This window comes from Neolamprologus brichardi, chromosome 11 (genome assembly GCF_056152115.1).
Source record: "Neolamprologus brichardi isolate AB-2024 chromosome 11, ASM5615211v1, whole genome shotgun sequence".
NCBI lineage: Eukaryota > Metazoa > Chordata > Actinopteri > Cichliformes > Cichlidae > Neolamprologus > Neolamprologus brichardi.
In genome coordinates this window covers 13,924,423-13,945,698 of record NC_142114.1, presented here as the reverse complement: position 1 = coordinate 13,945,698, position 21,276 = coordinate 13,924,423, and the positions used below count along the sequence as shown (strand labels likewise).

Sequence of the window (21,276 nt, the reverse complement as noted above, 5' to 3'; positions counted from 1 at the left end):
GAGGTAGGTGTATGTGTGTCAAAATCAACAATCAAGAGAAGACTCCACCAGTGCGAATACAGAGGGTTCACCACAAGATATAAACCATTGGTGAGCCCCAAAAATAGGAAGGTCAGATTAGAGTTTGCCAAACGACATCTAAAAAAAAGCCTTCACAGTTCTGGAACAACGTCCTATGGACAGATGAGACCAAGATCAACTTGTACCAGAGTGATGGGAAGAGAAGAGTATGGAGAAGGATAGGAACTGCTCATGATCCTAAGCATGCCACCTTATCAGTGAAGCATGGTGGTGGAAGTGTCATAGCATTGGCATGTATGCCTGCTAGTGGAACTGGTTCTCTTGTGTTTATTGGTGATGTGACTGCTGACAAAAGCAGCACGATGAATTCTGAAGTGTTTCAGGCAATATTATTTGCTCATATTCAGCCGAATGCTTCAGAACTCACTGGACAGCGCTTCACAGTGCAGATGGACAATGACCCAAAGCATACTGCAAAAGCAACCAAAGAGTTTTTGAAGGGAAAGAAGTGGACTTTTTTTTTTTTTGCAATAGCTAAGTCAATCACCTGACCTGAATCTGATTGCGCATGTCTTTCACTTGCTGAAGACGAAACTGAAGGGAAAATGCCCCAAGAACAAGCAGGAACTGAAGATGGTTGCAGTAGAGGCCTGGCAGAGCATCACTAGGGATGAAACCCAGTGTCTAGTGATGTCTGTGTTCCAGACTTCAGGCTGTGATTGACTGCAAAGGATTTGCAACCAAGTATTAAAAAGTGAAAGTTTGATTTATGGTTCTTATTCTGTCCCATTACTTTTGGTCCCTTAACAAGTGGGAGGCACATATGGAAATTGTTGTAATTCCTACACTGTTCACCTGATTTAGATGTAAATAGCCTCAATTAAAAGCTGACAGCCTGCAGTTAAAGCACATCTTGTTTGTTTCATTTGGAAACTTGAGCATATCCAAGTGTTGGAGTCACTTCATTGGTTCCAGTTCAATACAGAATTACCTTTAAAATCCCTCTTTAAGTTTATATTTTCGCTTGGGTCATCAGATGTAGATCTTGTAACTATTCCCAAAATTAGATCCAAGTGTGCTGAAAGTGCTTTCAATTACAGTAGTCCCATTCTTTGGAACAAGCTACCTGCTGACCTGAGGTCAAGTACATAAAAAAACCCCAGACTCAATCGTGTTTACTCTCACAGGCCTTCACTTAACACCTGTGTGTGCATTTGTGTCATTCTGCAGAATGAAATGTGCTAGAAATAAAATCGCAATTGCGATTTGGTTCCAAAATATTAGTCAGGTATTTAAAATTAAATATTGTGATTGATTTAATAACTGTTATTAGGCTTTAAAAAAACAAAAAAATAATTACATCATTAAAATGTAATTTCTAAACATGTTTCACATGTTTAAAGTGGGTTCATCAGTCAAGTCAAAGTAAATCACAGGGCAATGGACTAACCTTACATGTGGAAATCAGACTACAAAAAAATCCACAGCCTGAAGTTTCAGCTTTCGCTACCGATAGGGGGAGCTCTATATTTTCTCCCCCACAATCACGACCTTAAAGCCAACAAAAATGCATTAAAAGCCAATCAAAACCGTGGACACGAAACACTTCCTGTTTTTAGCGCTGTAAACTCGTGGATAGCTGTTTCCATGATACTGTAATGTTATGCAGGTGAAGACCATGAATTTACTCTGTCACTCGCGGAAAGTGCTGTCCTCGGTGTTGAGAACTAGTGTTTTTCTAAAGCGAACAGAGGCTTTTGGAAGCATTTGTTCAATCTCCAAAGCTCGGTGCATTAGCCTGTCTGTGCCTCAACATTTTACAGCAAATCTGACCTCATGTCAAAACTCGCATCACACAGCGTCCTTCACCGGGCACTTTGACATAAAAAGATGTTATTCGGAAAGCGAAGAGAGCCGAAATTCAGAGAGTAATGGCGTGATTGAAGATGATTCACATGAGCTGGACGATAATAGCAGCGAAAACAGCTCCTTAAGTCGCAGTAAGTACTTAAAGTGTGATAGAGGTTTCAAGAGCAGTCGCTTACTTGCTTTATCATGTGTAATATAATTGAATTTCTTGACGTTTCACGGTTACGCGACATTTGGTCTTGAAAGTGTGATACCTGAAAAGTTTTTATGGTGTATCTTCAGGTTGTGAGGTGGAAGCACAAAAACAAAGTCCTGCTTCTTATTTCTGACAAAACTGCCAATATGACGGCAGTTGCCTAAGTTCTTGCTCAATATGCTTATTATTTGTGCCAGTAATTAATTGGCAGGTAATAGTAAACACTGGGATTTCATGAAGGATTAAAGAATGTAAATATCTACTACTTACTTACAGATAAAACAAAGGAAAATAGACAGTTGGGATACTTAAAAAGATGATTCACACGGTTTAGATGGTTCACATCAAGTGTGTGCAGTTTCATCGAAAACAATTAAACTCTAATATAAATATTAAATATTTTTAAATCTGACATGATTGCGCATTAAATATAAAACTATTTGTCATTTATGCTGTTGTGTTTCATTTAAGCCAAATAAGCATCAGATGTGTGTCAGTTATGGACACTACAGCATGCAACAGGCTGCACAAAACTGCAGCATGTCCACGGGATATACAGAATTTATAAATAATTAAAAAGTAATGTAATGTTTATATTTGCTGATGTATTACTCAGGTTGTGTAATGTTACAGACACTGCAGAATTTTTCTGACAAAGTCCACACCTTCACATATTGACAAGAGGAAGTAATGAAGATGAAGAAAAAATAATTATAGTCACACCTGTGTAAACTTCCTCACCAGGACCAACTCTGTATAAAATTACTAGAAAATACTTCTTAGTTACATGGATAAATGCATTTTTGCCATTTCATTGTGGGTGACTCATGTTCAAAGTACCAGTATGTTTCTGTAAAATGTCTTTTTCCAAACTGCCTTGCAGTGACTCAAAGAAAGTAGGATCCCTGTGCTGCTTACATTCTTGTACTGCTTTACTATTTTCTTTTCTTTTTGTCAAGGATCCTTGGAGACTTTCGGTCTTGATGTGCTGGTGTCTCTTCTGCGTCAGGAAAATGCAGTAGACCTCTGTGTGATTAAAGTACCAGAGCAAATCAAATACGCCGAGTACTTCATTGTCGTCAGCGGTGTGTCACCAAGGCACTTGCGCGCAATGGCACTTTATGCCATTAAAGTGGTAACTTACCTCTGTTTATTCTTTGTTACATGTTACATGCTAAATATATTTGTTCTTTAAACTCATACAAAGGATGCTTTTACTTCAGTACAAGTTTCTGAAGAAAGATGAAGATCCAAATGTCAAGATTGAAGGGAAAGATGCAGAAGATTGGATGTGTATTGACTTTGGTATGTATATCCTTATTATTTGTTTAACAATTCCTATCTACTAAATTAACCATCTATAAAAGTTACAAGTATTTGTTTTTCTGTGTCTCAGGTAATATGGTTGTTCATTTCATGCTGCCAGAGACTAGAGAAGTGTATGAACTCGAAAAACTTTGGACTCTCCGCAGCTACGATGAGCAGCTGAAGAGTATCCCAACTGAGACACTTCCAGAGGATTTCATATTTGATGTTGAAGTTACAAAGTGACAACATCTAAGGCGAAATAATAAGATGTGCCCAGACTGAACTACTTCCTTTGAGTTTTGGATACATTCTTTACAGTCAAAAACCTGAAATCTGTTGGATTTCCAAAAGTACTTTAAGTGACAGAAATGTTGAAGCCCAAATTATCAGTATATACTGATCTCAGATATATTAACTGTACTATCTACATTATATCTCATCTGGCCAAAGGACCAATGAGCATAATATCCCATGGCAAGACATCCATCTGTCTGCAGTTCACAAGAATTGTTACTCCATCTACTACTGGGCAGGTTTTAATAAACTTGCACACAATAAAAAAAGTACTCCAAATTGTTCTCAAGGTTGCATTTTGCCAGATGAGCTACTATCTGAAGTTTTTAATGGAACATAAAGAAAAAAATACATGCTTTTGGCTATTTAGAAATTGTGGCATCACATAACTTGTCCAACGAAGTATGCACCGACTCAAGTGTTTATAACACTCTCAGCAAAGCTGTGCAAGCAGTGGTTCGCTTAAGAAGGGTCTTCATTCTGAAAAATTCTGCAGAGAAAATGGATGAGTAGTAGTTGTTATTGTTCTTTCTATTGCACTTGAATGCATGTGTAGTTGGTAATACTATGTGAAGAATAGAAAGTACGATCCTGTAACATCAAATATGCAGAAACAACAAATTGTGTAGACTTATGCACGGTGCCTTACACTTTGTTATGACATACACACCACTCGGACACAGGCTCTTGCAAATTTGCAGATATAGAAAGCATGTTACTGAGCCATCACATCATCTTTCTGCAGGGGTCATCCCTGCAGAAAGATGATGTGATGGCTGTCACACTTTAAAAATTTCAGATCAAACTAATTCTAATATTAGACGAAGACAACCTGAGTAAATGCAAAATGCCATTTTGAAATTTTTTCATTTATTAAAAGAAAAAGGGTACCCAAATCTACCTGGCCATATTTGAAAAAGTAATTGCCCTCTAAACCTAATAACCGGTAGTTTCAGCTTTTGTTGGCAAGAACTGCAATCAAGCATTTGTGATAACAATCCAGGAGTGAGTCTTTCACATCACTGTGGAGAAATTTTGCCCCACTGTTCTTTGCAGACTTGTTTTAATTCTCTTTTGGGTGAGCCAATACTGATGCAAATAATGCTAGTTTTCTAGTGCAGATAGCCTGCTTAAGGTCATGACAACCCATTTCAATCTGACTTGAGTCCAGGCTTTGACTAGGCCACACCTGGTGTGTTTTGGATCATTGTCCTGCTGCATAACCCAAGTGCCCTTGAGCTTCAAGGCATGCACATTCTCCTTTTCAGAATCGTAAGCATCAAGAGCTCTGACCTTAACTGAGGCAAATGGGGCCTGCCAGCATTTACAATGATAGTGATTTATCTGTGATAGGCTAATGTATACTTGTATACTGGTCAGCCTTCAGTATTTTTCTTTAGATAAATAATCCAGAAACCCAACACCTTTTGTGTTTAAAAATTGACAACCTCTAATGATTCTGTTAATTTTTCATACTGTTTGACATCACTGGTACGGTGATATGTTTGTAAAATGCTTAAATGACTCATGAGTTTGCAGATAAAATGTATGTTTTATCCTGTTTAGATTGTTGAAGTAAATTATTTTTTCTTACATTTCAGACGTGTTGATTGATGATTAATATGGTGTGGAGGTGAGGACAAAGAAGAGGCAGACGTTGCTGTCGAGCAGACGAAATGCATAGGTTCAGTGTTGATTCAGTCTCCTCAGGTGTGAATATACTTATTCACAAGCACCTGCAACTGTGTCTGAAGAGCAAGAGCCTTTTAATATTTAAACTTGACAGCAGCAAAGCAGTATTCACATTTGCAGGTATAATTTAAAAAAATAGTCTGTATTTAAAATATATTCAAGTCTCAGAAACACATTTTCTGCAAAATTTAAGCAAGAATAAATGAATAAAAGAGAAAGAAGAATATAGAGTCACTAAAACAAGTCATTTAAGATGATGTTTTCAGCCAAATCCATCTGAGTGCTTTGTTTCGGACAAAAAATTATTGCCCAGGCCATTATTCGTAACACGCATTCACTCGGCACTTACAAGATAATAAGACAATAAAAGACTCTAAAGTAAGTGTATCCAACACCTAGGTTGATTAGGACATGGACAGATTAAGAGTTTCTGTCTTTTTTCATGGTTTCTGACATCAATATCACATTAAAAAACAGACTGATAAATAGATTTTTGGACCTTTTTGACATTTAAAGAATACGGAGCCTGAGGGTAGAAACTAAGCCAAAACATACACACAAACACGGATACAACTCGCACTATATCCCCATAACTTTCTTGCATGCAAGCATTACGCTTCATTGACTTATTGTCAAGACATTAGCTAAATGTGAAAATGTAATGAGGCAGGAGATGCCTGCACAGAGCCGACTGGACCTGGTGTTTGAATGCTTTTAACTTGTGGTCGTGCTGCTTGCACATGAATGGAAAATGAAGAATGAGTCAGACTAATGTTTAAAAACAGATGGGGAAGCAGTGAATTTGGACATCTTCATGCAACATAGTCTCTGGTTTCCAGTACACTCCCAATAGAAACTCACTGAGATGAAAGTTGGACTTTGTTGATCACACTTACTTGTTCAGTAGTTTAAATTAAAAAATAAGACTATCAAGTAATTATTTTTAATATTATTTGTCTTTATTGTAATATAGTATTTTTTTTTTAAACTAGCTTATTTCTAATTTAAAAAAAAGGTTCTGGGGGAAAATTGCAGTTTGAAAAATCTTTTTTTGTTCCACTCAAATTTTGAGTAGATAATGTTCTCATTATCTATACAGCTGTTTCACCCATTTCTCCCCATTAGGGACCAGGTGCTACGATGGAGGGGATTATGAAGAAAGGGAGGTTAATTAGTAAATAGTAGCAGAGTTTATGTCTTGCATGACTCATTGCTATGCAAAGCACACAGTCGGCTTACTTTCACATACATTACCAAAGTGCATATGCAATTAAATTCTATCATGGTCTTTGTGTAGCATTAGGTTTCTGTATAAAGAAAGGAGTATATTATTTAGTAGGTGGTCATTACTACCCAGTGCAACTGGCTAAAATAAATAATTCATCTTCCAGAATTCCTACTGAAAGTTTTAGCTTTAATCCTCAACTAGAAGTCCATCTGGTTGTCAGGCTTTTGATATTTTAGTACGAGTAAATGTATGTATTTAGGCCTTCTGATAGTCCTGCAGGTGGGCTCTCTCTTTGTAGATAACGTTTGTGAGGCGCATTACAAGAGAGCACACCAATTTTATCAGAAATGACACTTGAAGGACTCTCTGTGCTTTATCCACCCTGCCCTCATTTGTCATCACATCATCCTGATGTCACAAACTATTTAAATCAGTCCGTAAAGGCTGTTCTGCATCAAGTACACATGTGCTTGCAAAGATTCTGGTAGTATTTGTAAAAAGTAAATAAATAGTTTTGAGCTTCTTGTACCCCAACGCCTGTGTCCGGTGATGACAATTAAGTACATGATTGATGCCTGGTTGGCTGCTCCAAGCATGCCAAGTTTGACTGATCTGATCAGCATAGTGTTGTTTTGGAGCATTTTTCCTGACAGATTCATACTAACAGTGAACCTGATCACTTGGCAGTGATACTCAGTGAAAATCACAGTATTAACATGTAAATGCTTTCTATGAGTAACAATGTCATTTTCTTTTACAGCATCTGAATATTTTGCCTGTAATATGAGCCAGAAAAAGTTTTTTGTTTGTGTTTAGCCGACGTTACCAGCAAGGACTTGTGCTGTTGCTTTGGAGTGCAGTGCTCATATGACTGCCACAGAACAGCAACGATTTACTGCCAAATTTTTGTTGAGTGCCCTTCTAAGAAAATAGTTGCCATTAAAGTTGTCTTATCATTTTGGGGCTGAAAGCTTTTTGTGCCCTCTATCAACTGAAATTGAAAGTTTAAGGAGTTTTTTGTGATTTCCTGCCCTTTCTTGTACGATTTCAAGTAATTTAGAGCTATGCTTGCTCATTTGGCCGAAATTGCTGCAGTTATTGTCTTAAGACAACTGCCTGTATTCAGTACTGTTTAATTTGGACTTAAAGATGAGATACATGAAGCAGTTTTAAAAGGCCATAAAATCAAAGGATTTAACATATACTAATGAGTTTTGAACTTTTGGTTCATTACTGCTAACCGTTTAAAGGCTTTGACTAGGCTGCTCTTGTATAATTTGCACACAATACACAATTGTGTGATAGCAAGGAGCACGAATGCCTGTTCTTTTATTTCCAGCAGCTTTTCATATTTTTGAGATGGTTAATGCACAATTTCATGAGTTAATTTTGTTTCCTGATGAGCAACAAGTTCTTTTGAGCTGCATCAGTCAAGGCATCCGGCATTTCAAAAAAAAAAAAAGTCAAATCAAACATGTGGAGCTTCCTGCTGTATCAGCCCCTTGTGATTAAGGTAGTAGTTAAAAGTAGCTTTTGATGTAGACCCCCTTTGCATTTCTCTATGAAGTGAAACATAATCTTTCCAAACACTAGGGCATCCTTTCATTTTTCAGCTTAATGTGAAAACCATGGCCATCTTAAGTTACACATCATCAGTTTTATTAAAACATATCATGCTGCTTTTGGTCTTAAGTGGATTTTCTACATTAATAAAACTTTTAGCTTTCATCTCCACTCATCAGTACTTTTCCATGATAACTTCAAAATCTTTTTGTGAACCAAAGAAAAGTTTTCTGTAATCAGGTGTACTCTTATTGCTTATTTAGACCTTCTTATTTTTTTTTTAAACATAGAAAACAAAGCCATTATGGGAAACAAAAATGATGCAGACCTTTTGGGTTGTTCCAAATGAATTGGTCCTATTGTAGAACACAAATTTCTGTAGCATGTTAGTGATGTACTTAATTTAAATGTATAAACAAACAAAGGTTATGAGTTTTTTTTCTGAAATAATGCCATTTTTTGTTTCACTGCTTTGCCACTTTGAGCTTAAATAATGCAACCATAGATATTTCTCAGGAGTAGCCTAAAAGAACAGAATTACCCCCCACCCCTCCCCACATGGCACAAGCTGTATAAAACATGGGCAATGTAGGGAATCAGACAGATGTGCCTTGAACAGCGGGAAAAGCAACTACAGCAGAACTAAAGTGTAAGCAAAATCTTTATTTGTAACAATTTGATGGAGAGGCTTGCTTTTTAAATTTAAAGTCAGCATGTCTTTACAGATTTGACTGCCTTTGTTTCATGAACATGGTCACTCTATTGCAGAGCTCTTTTTCTGATTTTGCCGTGAGTTGCTGGATTTGTGTTTTTGTTTTTTTTTTACTCTGTATTTTCACTTAATTTTCCCTGTGATCTAGGACGTGTTCCAACGCTGTGATGCCGCTGAGTATTCTGGCTCTCTGCCTGCTGGTTTGTGTTCACTCTGGCATAAATGCATACCCAGCCAAACCTGCCAGTCCACGGCAAGGCGCGCCACCTGAGGAGCTTGCCAAATATTATTCTGCACTAAGACACTACATCAACCTCATAACAAGACAGAGGTTAGTTATCTACTTCTATATTATTAAGTCCATCTTGACCCTATATGGAAAAAAATATTGTTTAATTGCTGATATCTTCTTTATGCACAGGTATGGGAAACGAGACAGTCCTGATACTGTATTTTCTGATGTGCTAGTGAGGGAGAGCACAGAAAATGTTCCAGGATCCAGCTATATCAGGTAAATATATTTACCCCATTATCTCTCTGTTAAACTACCATATCTATATATCTATATATCTATATTTATATATATATATATATATATAGATATATCTATATCTATATATCTATATATATATATATATATATATAGATATATCTATATATATATATCTATATATATATATATATCTATATATATATATAGATATATATATAGATATATCTATATATATATATCTATATATATATATATATCTATATATATATATAGATATATATATAGATATATCTATATATATATATCTATATATATATATATATCTATATATATATATAGATATATCTATATATATATATATATCTATCTATATATATAGATATATCTATATATATATATATATATATCTATATATATAGATATATCTATATATATATATATATCTATCTATATATATAGATATATCTATATATATATATCTATATATATATATATCTATATATATATATATATATATATCTCTATATATATATATATATATATATATATATATCTATATATATATATATATAGATAGATATATCTATATCTATATCTATATCTATCTATATATATATAGATATATCTATATCTATCTATATATATATATATATATATATATATATATATATATATATTCATTCTTGTATATTATATATTCTTCATTGGACTGAATATTACTTCAGTCTGATTAGGAAGAGGGATACATTATGCAGATATTTTAATGTGTTTTCTAGAAACTCAATTTCTAATTATTATGTTTTAATGTGTTTCTGTAGGTATGATGGGCTGCCATGCTGCTAGAGCTGTTACATCCAGGTTGTCTTTACCATAACGCTGCCACTATGACGTCTTTTACTCCCATGAATTGAACTTGTGTTGCATGGAATAAACGCTGTGTAAAGAAACTACTTTAAACTGTTTGTGTTATTGCCACTGCTGCACTGTGACATGTTGCTAGATAGTACAAGTGTGTCTTATGTGATGAACAGTGTTTTCTGTGTCATTCACTGATGGAGTAACAGTGCACTCTAATGGTGAGCTGACATCTAAGCATTTTGAGGTTTTTCTTAAGTGGGGCAAATAGCTTTTAAAACATGTTTGCTGCAAGAGTCCTATTTAGGGGAAATGTGAAATAGAAATTAGTAATATGAGTACATCAAAGTGTTCTTCTCAGCTTTACTTTTACCTCTTTTATCAAGCCTACTGAGATTTGCCTGCACCCTAACTCACAACAGATTAACACTTTAATCTCATCAAGTGACCTGGATACATAAAAGCAAATCATGCAATGCTATGGTAGTCTCTATGTGCCTTGAGAGAAAATGTCACTTTTTATTATTGTCGGTTGTGCAGATGAGGTTATTTGTTGCCAGATATGGCAACAATTATTACAGGAATCAAAGATGGCAGTGAGGCTTACAGTATCTCTTGGGGTAAGCGTATCCTTCCAGTTTAGTTCTTAGCTGTGCTGTTTGCTATGCAATATGAGCTGTCATCATTGTGCATGCTTTTCTGGAGTCAGCAGAGAAACTAATCTGTATATAAGGTTAGACATTTAGTAGACTTGTTTTTAAAGACTACACACACACACTCACTTACAGTAGATCAGGAATTAATACACGAAATACATAAAGGATGAGACCTATAAACCAATTCAGTAATGGATAATTGACTCAATATTCATCCCTATTCATAAGAACCATGAAAAGGCACAATAGGTGGTCAAAAGGCAACTGTATATTTTAATTTACAGTACTCGCATATTTAATTCAACAAAGTACTGTTGTTAAAATACATTTAGTCAAAAACAAAACAAAAAGTAAATTAAGGGGGTCATAAAAATCCGAAGAGGGCAACAACTTTGATACAGCTTACTTTCATACATAAACGTTTACTCTACTTAATATTTCTACCGTTATTTATTTTAGTGTAACAGAAAGTTATATGAGAAGACAGCGGGTTTTCGCTGCACTAGATAAAACTTGAACGGCACTGGATGACATTAGCAGTGCGTGAGTGGACGGGGAACTGAGAGCAGGAGCGCATGCAGGCACGCACTCTGAAAACGCAGTAACAACTTATTTGTGCGCGAATGATCGGCGAATTATAAAACTCCGGAATAAAGAAAAGCATGAAAGCGTGACTGGATACTGATTTAACTGGGTAAAGTATATTTCATTCATTCATTTATGTGAAGCTATGTAACGGTACGGGACCTAGTAGTTTCTCGGATTTCACTGTGCCACTGGCTAATGTTAAGTAGCTACTGTGAGCCACATATTACTATTAGCTACTACAAAGCTAACTTTAGCTGATTTTACTTCTCTGCTGCTAGTGCCGATACTAACTGAGCGTTAACTACCGAAGCTAGCCTCTTTAAATTTTGCTAGCATGTCTGTTATTATGTATTATTAGTATTATTTGTCGGCCAAAAATAAAACTTAGAGCGCACGCCACTCGTAGTTGCTAGTTAGCGCTGCTAATTCGCCCGCACATGAGATCCAAACCGACACGGCACGAGCTCTGGTGTTAATGACATGACCATCTGAGAGTAGAGACCTACGGTTTAGTTTATTTCAACCAGCAACTGGTCGTTGTAATTAACGCCAAAATTAGTATTCACGGCTTCTACTTACCATTTCAGCTAAGCTACCTCACGTTGAAGTGGTTACACGTGCCCAGTGCGCGTGTAGCTTGACATCAGTTAATTTAACCGCTGCAGAGAACACATTTATAAGTCACTCGTCCTGCCTGAGGTTTGGTGACAATTTCAGCTTCTTCTAAGAAGTGCTGCAGGAGTATAAAGAAAGAAGAAGAGAGAACACTCTTATGAGAACAGCTGTGATGTGCATAGGTTTTAGTTTCCTTAAAGTAATGTTTAAACATTTGCCTTATTCAAATGCTAAGGATACGGACCAACGAAATGCTGTCTGCCCTACGTAGAATATATTGTGTATAATGCAAACGAAACAACTGAAACATGTAATTGAGAAGTAAAACAGAATATTTAAATAATGTAAATATAATATACCAAAAACACGCGCCCCATACAAATTACAACTGTTTTACTACATGATTTAATTTTTGATTACTTTAAATCAGATAAAATGTAGGTCCATAATTTGACTCCTTTAAGCTTAAAATAAAATTCCTCTTTAAATAGGCAGTGGTCATGTGATCATCTTGGCCAATCACAATGACTACATTACAATAACATTGAATGGGCAGGAGAAGTGTGGACAATAAAGGGACCCTAAGGGTAGGGAGTTGCGTATTTATCATGATTTGCTTTTATTGATAGTTATAATGGTGTTAAAACCGTCTTGCTCAATTTCTGATTTTTCTCCTTCCATTCTCTCATTAGTCCAGAGGTACCAGATGAGTGTTTTTTAGAAAACGTGGGGCTCGGTGTTGGCCTGCTGCACTGATGATCTGAAATCAGTAACTAGGTGAGTTGTTGCCATGTTTTTTTTTTTTTTTGTATTTGTTTTAGGTCAGCATGGTTGTTTTGCTGCTTTTGTTGATTGTGCATAGCTAGTATACAGTGTTTCATTTATGATATTTATACAGTTCACAATCTGTAGTCAAACAAGGCTTCCTGAGTCGACTGTTTGTCATACTGTGTATTGAGGGAGTTTTGAGTTTTTTTTCCTCACTCTGTTTGGAGGCCGTGTTTGCACAGAAAATCCCCAGGGCCCTCTCTGTGTGTGGCTGGCACAACCTTTAGCCAGAAGGATGGAAGACTCATCCTTTGTCATTCAATCACCCTCTTTGTCATCTGCTTAATTCATGAGTGCCCTTTGTGCTAACATGCATAAAACACAAAGACCAACAAATGCTTTCTTTTCTAATTGCTCTCCGTTCTGCATCTGTTTATCACTCATACAGCAGTAAATGCAGGCTTGATTCTAATCATTGAAAAAGACTTGTTTAGTGTGATACTGTACTGACTCGCGTGGGTTTCCTACATCCTGCAGCTCTCCAGTTGCTCTGGTTTCTGTAAACAGCAATTGGGTGGCTTTTGACCGTGTTTAGGGAGTTTCACCATCCTGAGCTGTGGAATAATAAACATGACTGTGGCCAACGCAAAGTCTGGCTCAGGTAAGCTGTAAGAGACAAAGTCCCCGACTAGCCTTTTGCACAGGAATTGCAGCAGTGTTGTTTACCATATTTGCCATTTAATTACCATTTGAATGGTACTGTGCCCACTTCTCAGAGATAGTTGTGGGGGTGCCTTTGGCCGCTTGTCAACAATTCCATTTGTTCTTTTTTTTATGGACAAAAATGTAGAAAAAAATATGTTTAATACATGGTTCTCTTGATAAAAAACGTTTCAGACTCATCTGTTCAGATTACATTTAAATTCAGTGTTGTAGTCCTCGTATAAACAAAAGAGAAAAAAATGACAAGTGTTTTTATTGCTACGTCTTTCTTGGTGACAAGAAAGATGTTGCATTAATTTTGTTGATCATGCTAGAAGTAAAATAATAATAATAATTTGACCTGTGTCACTAGTCACTACAAGACAAAGCTATTAGTGAAACAATTCCTTGGTGACCGTGCGTCCTTGTTGCTGTTGCAATGAAAATGAGCAATGTTCTTTGAATTGGCCCATTGATTCTCTCCCCACTTGTTGTTCTTGCCTTGTCCATTCGTAGTATACTGAAATAGTTTTCCACTGGCTCTGAATTTTAATTATATTCATTACTGCTGGTCACGAGGTTGGTTTTTCACTAGCATTTCTGCCTCTGTTTTTACATAGCAGTGCATTTTAGAGCTTAAAAGAAGTAAAGAGAGCAGTTGGCAAATGGTTAGCTAAATTATTTAAGTTTATCTGTTCTTCTACAGCCATGCAACAGGTGCTGGAGAACCTGAGAGACATGCCATCAGGCACTGGAGCTAAAGATATTGACCTCATCTTCCTCAGAGGGATCATGGAGAGCCCCATCGTCCGTTCCCTTGCTAAGGTATGTTGTGCACTCACTGATACTACTTCTGTTTGCTTGTTCTCCACTTCCTACAAATGTTGCACAGATACATCTCACCATAATCTCATCAGGTAGATTTTTCTGTTAGCTATAGGTGAAGTAGATTAGAAGTCTGTGTAGGACAGAGGAAGTGAATTGTAGCTGGTGTTTTCTCATGTGTGGAGACGGGAGAAATGGGGAATTCATGCTTTATGTGCAAGAGTTCTAATCACATGAACTGATTACTTGTTGTGTGTCTTTTTCTCGTGTCCACATTTAAGTTAGTTACCAGAAATCTAGCTACTGGAATCTAATACCCTTCCTGTCATCGGAAGAGTAAAACACAAAGGTCTACTCTCTGCAGGGTGGTATAGCACAGCTTTTTTGTATTTTTATTTTTATTTAATCACCACAAATTTAAGTTCATGTTGAAGCTTAAGTAAAAAAGAAAACCTCTTAAAATTAGATCAATCAATTTGACACACAAATAAAGAGGCTTACAGCATGAAGAACAAATGACTTACATAACATTCTGAAAAAAATATCTCCAGTGCAGATTGAGGTCATCAGGTTTAACTACCATAACTATAAATAGATAGCTTTTTATAGAAAACCGTCCACAAAGAGAAACTCTTGTCCTTATTTCGTAACAAGAGTTTGTAGCTTTAAAAAAAACAAAATACACTGTTTTACACAGATGGCCCATCAATCATATTAAATGGATTTGAATCCCTTGTTACTTTATATTCTGCTCTTAATTTTCCTTCATTCTTCTGCATATCACAGTGATAGTTTAACAGAAACAAAGCCCGCTTGTTCTTGGTGTAGGTGGTAAATTAATTCACTGATTTTTTTTGTTATTGAGTTGTTAAAAATGTTTAGGTATATTAAAATTAAATAAAAATATCAGCAAGTGGGTTTTTATGAATACCTGCTGTTGTAGCCAGTGCAAATATGGATTAAATTATGGAATTATGACAATTATGGAATCGTTTTTGTCAGTAAGAAGGTATTAAGAAGTCATTCAGAACTCTGGCTGAGGAACATAATGGCATAGTCCATTCTTAACAACTTGCAAGCCCCCATGCTTCCACATGTGCAAAATATAGTCCAAATTCCTAAAATCACAACCTTCACGCCACAGTTTTCAAACTTTATAAATCCACTCAGTGGAACAAACAGGTCCACTGAGTGGATCTAAAGTGCAATCTGGCTGGTTGGCAGAAATATAGAAAAAAACGTCAAGTGGTAATTACAGCTTTGGGAATGTTATTATGCTATAAAATCACAGTTTGTAAGGCTAACCAAATTTGCCTCATGCTTGATACAAACATTGACTTGCTGTGTACACTCTTTTGGTGGACATGTCTGTGTTTAGGCACATGAGCGTCTGGAGGAAGTTGCATTACAAGCCGTGCGGGATGATAATGTTCAGCTTGTCACTGAGATCTTGGATGCCCTTAGCAATCTGACAGATAAGGATGCTGCCGCTGCTGAGCTTGTCAAAATCCTGCAGGAGCCACACTTCAAGGTACCTTAAGTCTTATTCAGTGGCGGGGTGGGGCTTTTTACTGGAGTGGAAATGGAAGCCAGAGCTGCTTCTCCAACCCCTACCTCATTTCTTATGATTTACCTGTCTGCAAGCTTCACCTAACTGGTCTCGCTTTCTTACTATCAACTAATTTGTTTCGGAGAGTATTGAGAGGATTCCTACGCACTGTTTGAGTAAATCTAATGTCGTTTGTCTTCACTGTCTGTAACTGCTTGGGGGAGACTTATTTTTCAGTTGGTCTATTGGCAGTGCAGTTTGTCTTCATTTGTTCATAGTAATTCATCTAATGCATGTTGGAGTGTTTTCTCATTTTTCCAAGAAACATATCGTTAAGTCATTTCTTTCTGTGCGTATTTTTCTCTTCTTCTGTCTTAGTGTTTGATAGAAGCTCATGACAAAGTGGCTGCAAAGTGCTATGAAACATCGCAGACTGCAGTTAACAGTAATTCCATGATGACCAGTTCACTGATGCCAGCTGATGCTGTCAGGATGATTGGCATCCAGAAGAAAGCTGGGGAACCACTGGTGAGTTAGCAAGGCATGGGTAAACACTCCTGTTAAGCTGCAAAGAGTTTTACACATGCCCTTTCACTGACCATCTGTTAGGATGCAGTGACTTAGCCTTACATAGTTAATCATCATGTTTTAGAGGAACTTGGCTGACCAACGCATGAAACTGGCCTCCTCTATGATTTATGAAGTGCGGATATACAGTACTTTAATGACTCTCTTTCAGGGGGTGACATTCCGCGTGGTGCGAGGAGAGATGGTGATAGCCCGGATCCTGCACGGAAGCTCAATTGACAGGCAAGGCATGCTGCACACAGGGGACATAATCCGAGAGGTGAATGGTCGAGAGGTCGGCAGCGACCCCCATGTGCTCCAGGAGCTGCTGAGGGACTGCAGCGGGAGTATTACACTCAAGGTCCTGCCAAGCTACAAAGACACACCAGCACCTCCGCAGGTACAGAAAAAGGAGGTTTCATTTTCTGAATTCACCCGGAGGTGATTGATAATCTTAGTTGAGTTTTTCAGTCCCCACGACCAGCCCTGGATGAGCGGATGAAAATGGGTGGATGGATGTTTAATTAATAAGTTGGATGCAAGATGAATTGCTTTTAATTACATTTTTCTTAATTTTAGAGTTTTTCATCTAATATTAAGTTACATTCAGTCATATAAATGTACCTTAATGTTTGCTGTTGGTATTTGATTTGATTTGCAATAATATATTCTGAAATTGTGCTGTAATGAATAATATATTGATTGAGAGCTGAGTGATCTCTGAATGCCAGGTTCTTGAAAACTGAGCCCATGGAGGATCTATTAATAACACTCCACACACCAAGTAGGACATGCACCACTTTATTCAATGGAGCACACATAGCAGCTGACACTGAGAAGCCTTAGGTAAAATTATATCATAAGGCTATTGGTACTTTGCACTGAGGACGACAAATGATCTACTGTTAGTAAGAGTAAAAATGTTTGTTCCTGTTCACACTTAATAGTTGTGTTTGGTCCACCTCACTCAGGCTTTTGACTTCTGACTGGGAAAGAACAAGGTTTACTTTCATATTGTATTTCAAAATCAAGAGTCATGAGACATATGTAGTTTTTTTGCAGCTTAATTAAGTGTTGTAATGTCACAGTACAGATTTACACCACACCTCTGTTAAATTGCAGGTTTATGTGAAGTCACACTTCAACTACAACCCAGCCACAGATAACCTGATCCCTTGTAAAGAGGCGGGTCTGGCCTTCTCCAGAGGAGATGTGCTTCATGTAGTCAACAAGGAAGACCCCAATTGGTGGCAGGTGAGTGTGCTCATATTACTGGGAATTTATGCTTCAGGAGGAAAATCTGATCGCAAACCCCTCTAAAACTCTATATGGATCCATAATAGAGCCTGACATGCATCTCTCTAGAAATGTAACTGCATGTTGCGTTGATGTTCCCCACAACTACTGTGATTGGCTTTTGACCTTGGATTCCACCAGGGTATTTTCAAATACTTTTTCGCTGCAGTTTATGAATTTATCAGTGAGATCAATTAAGAACAAGAACCATAGCAACAGTGAAAGATAATAGGATCAATATAAGGACTCACAAATGTCATGAGTTCCATTGAGGGACACTGTCAAAATCGGAATGGGCGTCAGGGGAATGTACAAAGAAGTAGAAAAGCTTGAGGGACAAGTAAAAGAACAAACTATTTACAACAAATATCAGGTTAACCAGGAGGGGGAAAAAGGTCGTTTTGTGTTTTTTCTGTCATGGCTGCCACAATATGTAAAACACAAGGATCGCAAAGTAGTTAATACATAATACACTACACACAACCATGAATGTTGGCAACAACGTTGGCGACTTACATAGGTTATTCTGAGTCAGTTCGTAAGAATCTACAGCTTTCTAAAAGATTAATAACCATCAAATTATTTTTTTCTTTCTATATATTTAAATCAATAGTCTGAAGCATCTCTCAACTACTCTGACCCCTGTATAGGCACGGAAAGTTGTTGGTGGAGCCACTGGCCTCATCCCTAGTCAGGTCTTGGAGGAGAAGAGAAAAGCCTTTGTGAGGAGAGACTGGGACACGTCAGGTACAGGTTAGTATGACTCCCTGACCCGCTTTCCAACTGTACCAGCTACTCTTGTATAGATTTAATGAAGGTTAGACTTCAGCACCAAAATGCGTAGCACTAATAATTTGTGCATTTGACTCAGGCATGCTCTGTGGGACTCTGACTGGAAAGAAAAAAAAGAAAAAAATGATGTACCTCACTACCAAGAATGCAGGTGTGTATTACCTGCAGTTTTAGGGTTTTCGCGCTTAAATATTTACATTTTTTTTAAATGGTGACACAGTACTGACTCTGTATCGCCTTCAACAGAATTTGATCGTTACGAGCTGCAGACCTATGAAGAGGTAGCCAGGATGCCCCCGTTCCAAAGGAAAACGCTGGTTCTGATTGGAGCTCAGGGAGTTGGGAGGCGGAGCCTAAAGAACAGGCTTATTGTCGTGAATCCCCTGAGATATGGAACCACTGTCCCATGTGAGTGCGTGCACGTGTGAGACATAGACCTGAGACCACCGAAATGTTCAGACTTTAGAACCGTCAGGCCACATGAAATGCCTTTTCTTACCTTCTACATTCAGTTACGTCACGCCGTCCCAGAGAAGAGGAGAAAGATGGGCAAAACTACTGTTTTGTTACACGGGAAGAGATGGAGAAGGACATCAAAGAGAGCCGCTATCTGGAGCACGGCGAGTACGATGGCAACCTTTATGGAACCAAGATCGACTCTATCCATGAAGTGGTGGCTGCCGGCCGTACCTGTATCCTAGATGTTAACCCTCAGGTCGGTCAAAGATGCACACACTCAATATCTGGATCTGCTTTTCCTAAAAGCTTTGGTAGTGACATCACATTTTATTCCCAGGCCCTGAAAGTGTTGAAGACTGCTGAGTTTATGCCGTTTGTGGTATTTATTGCTGCTCCTGAGCTGGACACACTAAGAGCTATGCACAAAGCTGTGGTAGATGCTGGACTTACGACCAAACTACTCACGGTGAGTTTTAAGCCGATGAAACATTCTTAAATACGATGGTGGGATTTTACAGTGGTCGTCACTGTAATGGCTGTGGCTTCCCTTCTATAAATGGGCTTAATCCGTTTTCTGTAACAGGAGAATGATTTAAAGAAGACTGTAGACGAGAGCGCCAGGATCCGCCGGGCATACAGCCACTACTTTGACCTGACTATTGTTAATGACAATCTGGACAAAGCCTTTGACAAGCTCCAGGAAGCAGTGGAGCAATTAATCATAGAGCCACAGTGGGTTCCAGTCAGCTGGGTCTACTGATATTTTATCCCCCACTGGAGAGAAGCTGCTGTTGGAGGTGCCAGGCTTAGGATAAAAGGGGATTCAACACTGTGCTGCACACAAAGTAAGTGTTGGACATCAAGCCTGTGTGAATTTGGTCTCACACAAAGTTGCATCAGAGTCACCTTAACCTGAATTGCCAGATTCCTTTCTAGCACACTATGCAATTCACAACACATAGGAAGTGTACTTATTTATTGGCAAGTATTTTTTTAAATGATATTTTTTACTCACATGGATTGGAAGAGTACTGGCACTCTTGTCAGATGCTTTTGAAAGCAAACCCAGTTTTTAATGTTACATCTGTATGTAAGATCAGTTAAGTTGTATTTATTCTACATAAAAATGAGGGTTCGCTAATTGAAAAGAATAATACCTCAGTGTTACAGTTTACAGTGCTTATGCGTCCAGTTTCTCATCTCATTCTGTCACTACAGACTTGTCATTCGTGTAGAATAGTGTCATATATATGAGACCTTTTTTCCTCCTGGAGGCAAACATTTAACTCCTCAGCCAAACTTAATGAATGGAAAACGATTTGCCAGTCACTGTATGAAGTTGTACAGGAAGAAAACTAATCCTGTAGTGTTTACCTATGGCTCTTTAACTCAAGCACGAAAGATATTACATTAAATACGCTGACTCTGTGTCAGACGTTTGGATCATGTAAATGTTTCTGAGTATTTGGTGCTGTGTTTGTGTTTTCAAAGAAAGACTTTCCACAGGACTCTCAAACAGGGTACTGCACCTCAGTGAACCATCCCTTTTGATGTGATATGTACTAAAATTTAACAGTTTTAAATAAAATTCATATTTACTTAAAATTATATTTTACAAGATTTCACATAAGATGTATTTTCAGATGTCAAATAAATAACTGGTGTTTTCTAATGATCCGCTGTGTTTTAGGTGTTTCTTTAAGCAAACTTGCCGACAAACATGCTACGTTCAGACATATTAAAAATCAAAAGTGTATATAGCAGCAAATGATACAAAAAGTTTAAATGTACACAAGCCAGTGCAGAATGAGGTTTGTGTTAGGAGCGTCAAAGATCCTGAAGATGGAGCTCATTGGAGAATTAATTATTGATTTGAGAGTAAAAATAACCTGAAAAGTTACTGCTATAATATTGTCAAAGAATGTGATCAGTCCACGTTTGAGAAACAATTATTGCTCAGAACAATTGATTTGAATACAATCTTAGTGATGATGACACAATTATATACTGTTAATAAGATGTTGTTAATAATAATAATAATAAAAAATGATGGTAGTTTGAGAGACAAAGCATGTTTTTTTTCCCATGAGAATACCAAACATAATCATAATCATATTGCTGCAAGCTGTGTGCCTGAGATGACCATATTTAGGTTATCGCTTCTTTTTGTGCACTTAGATGTGAATTAAGTTGTAACGACTATATAATCTCACATTCCAAGGAATATG

The 21,276-nt window shown here is 37.3% G+C and overlaps 3 protein-coding genes and 1 long non-coding RNA gene across 5 annotated transcripts; 3 read left to right on the top strand and 1 right to left on the bottom strand.

Moving 5' to 3' along the window:
* Nucleotides 1-1,601: 1,601 nt before the first annotated feature.
* Nucleotides 1,602-5,281, top strand: malsu1 (mitochondrial assembly of ribosomal large subunit 1). The gene is made up of 4 exons (XM_006801387.2): nucleotides 1,602-2,021; nucleotides 3,046-3,221; nucleotides 3,310-3,391; nucleotides 3,483-5,281. The coding sequence occupies exons 1-4, from the start codon at nucleotides 1,685-1,687 to the stop codon at nucleotides 3,635-3,637; spliced, it is 750 nt and encodes a 249-aa protein (XP_006801450.1). The 5' UTR covers nucleotides 1,602-1,684; the 3' UTR covers nucleotides 3,638-5,281.
* LOC102790311 (uncharacterized) lies at nucleotides 3,980-12,363 on the bottom strand. The gene is made up of 4 exons (XR_437292.3): nucleotides 12,335-12,363; nucleotides 12,055-12,208; nucleotides 5,283-5,436; nucleotides 3,980-4,178 (listed from the first exon to the last, which is right to left on the bottom strand). It is a non-coding gene; the product is annotated as an uncharacterized LOC102790311 (long non-coding RNA).
* Nucleotides 8,790-10,318, top strand: LOC102790015 (peptide YY-like). The gene is made up of 4 exons (XM_006801392.2): nucleotides 8,790-8,820; nucleotides 9,032-9,214; nucleotides 9,305-9,394; nucleotides 10,195-10,318. Exons 2-4 carry the CDS (start codon nucleotides 9,051-9,053, stop codon nucleotides 10,217-10,219), a joined length of 279 nt encoding a protein of 92 aa, XP_006801455.1. The 5' UTR covers nucleotides 8,790-8,820; nucleotides 9,032-9,050; the 3' UTR covers nucleotides 10,220-10,318.
* pals2a (protein associated with LIN7 2, MAGUK p55 family member a) lies at nucleotides 11,415-20,708 on the top strand. 2 transcript variants are annotated; one of them, XM_006801389.2, is made up of 14 exons: nucleotides 11,415-11,581; nucleotides 12,783-12,867; nucleotides 13,396-13,519; nucleotides 14,267-14,385; nucleotides 15,764-15,916; nucleotides 16,313-16,462; nucleotides 16,674-16,901; nucleotides 17,624-17,755; nucleotides 18,448-18,550; nucleotides 18,669-18,740; nucleotides 18,836-18,997; nucleotides 19,102-19,304; nucleotides 19,386-19,514; nucleotides 19,632-20,708. In XM_006801389.2, the coding sequence occupies exons 3-14, from the start codon at nucleotides 13,489-13,491 to the stop codon at nucleotides 19,806-19,808; spliced, it is 1,659 nt and encodes a 552-aa protein (XP_006801452.1). In that variant the 5' UTR covers nucleotides 11,415-11,581; nucleotides 12,783-12,867; nucleotides 13,396-13,488; the 3' UTR covers nucleotides 19,809-20,708. The 2 variants fall into 2 exon arrangements, with proteins under 2 accessions (XP_006801452.1, XP_006801454.1); XM_006801391.3 differs by lacking the exon at nucleotides 13,396-13,519.
* The last annotated feature ends 568 nt before the right edge of the window (nucleotides 20,709-21,276 follow it).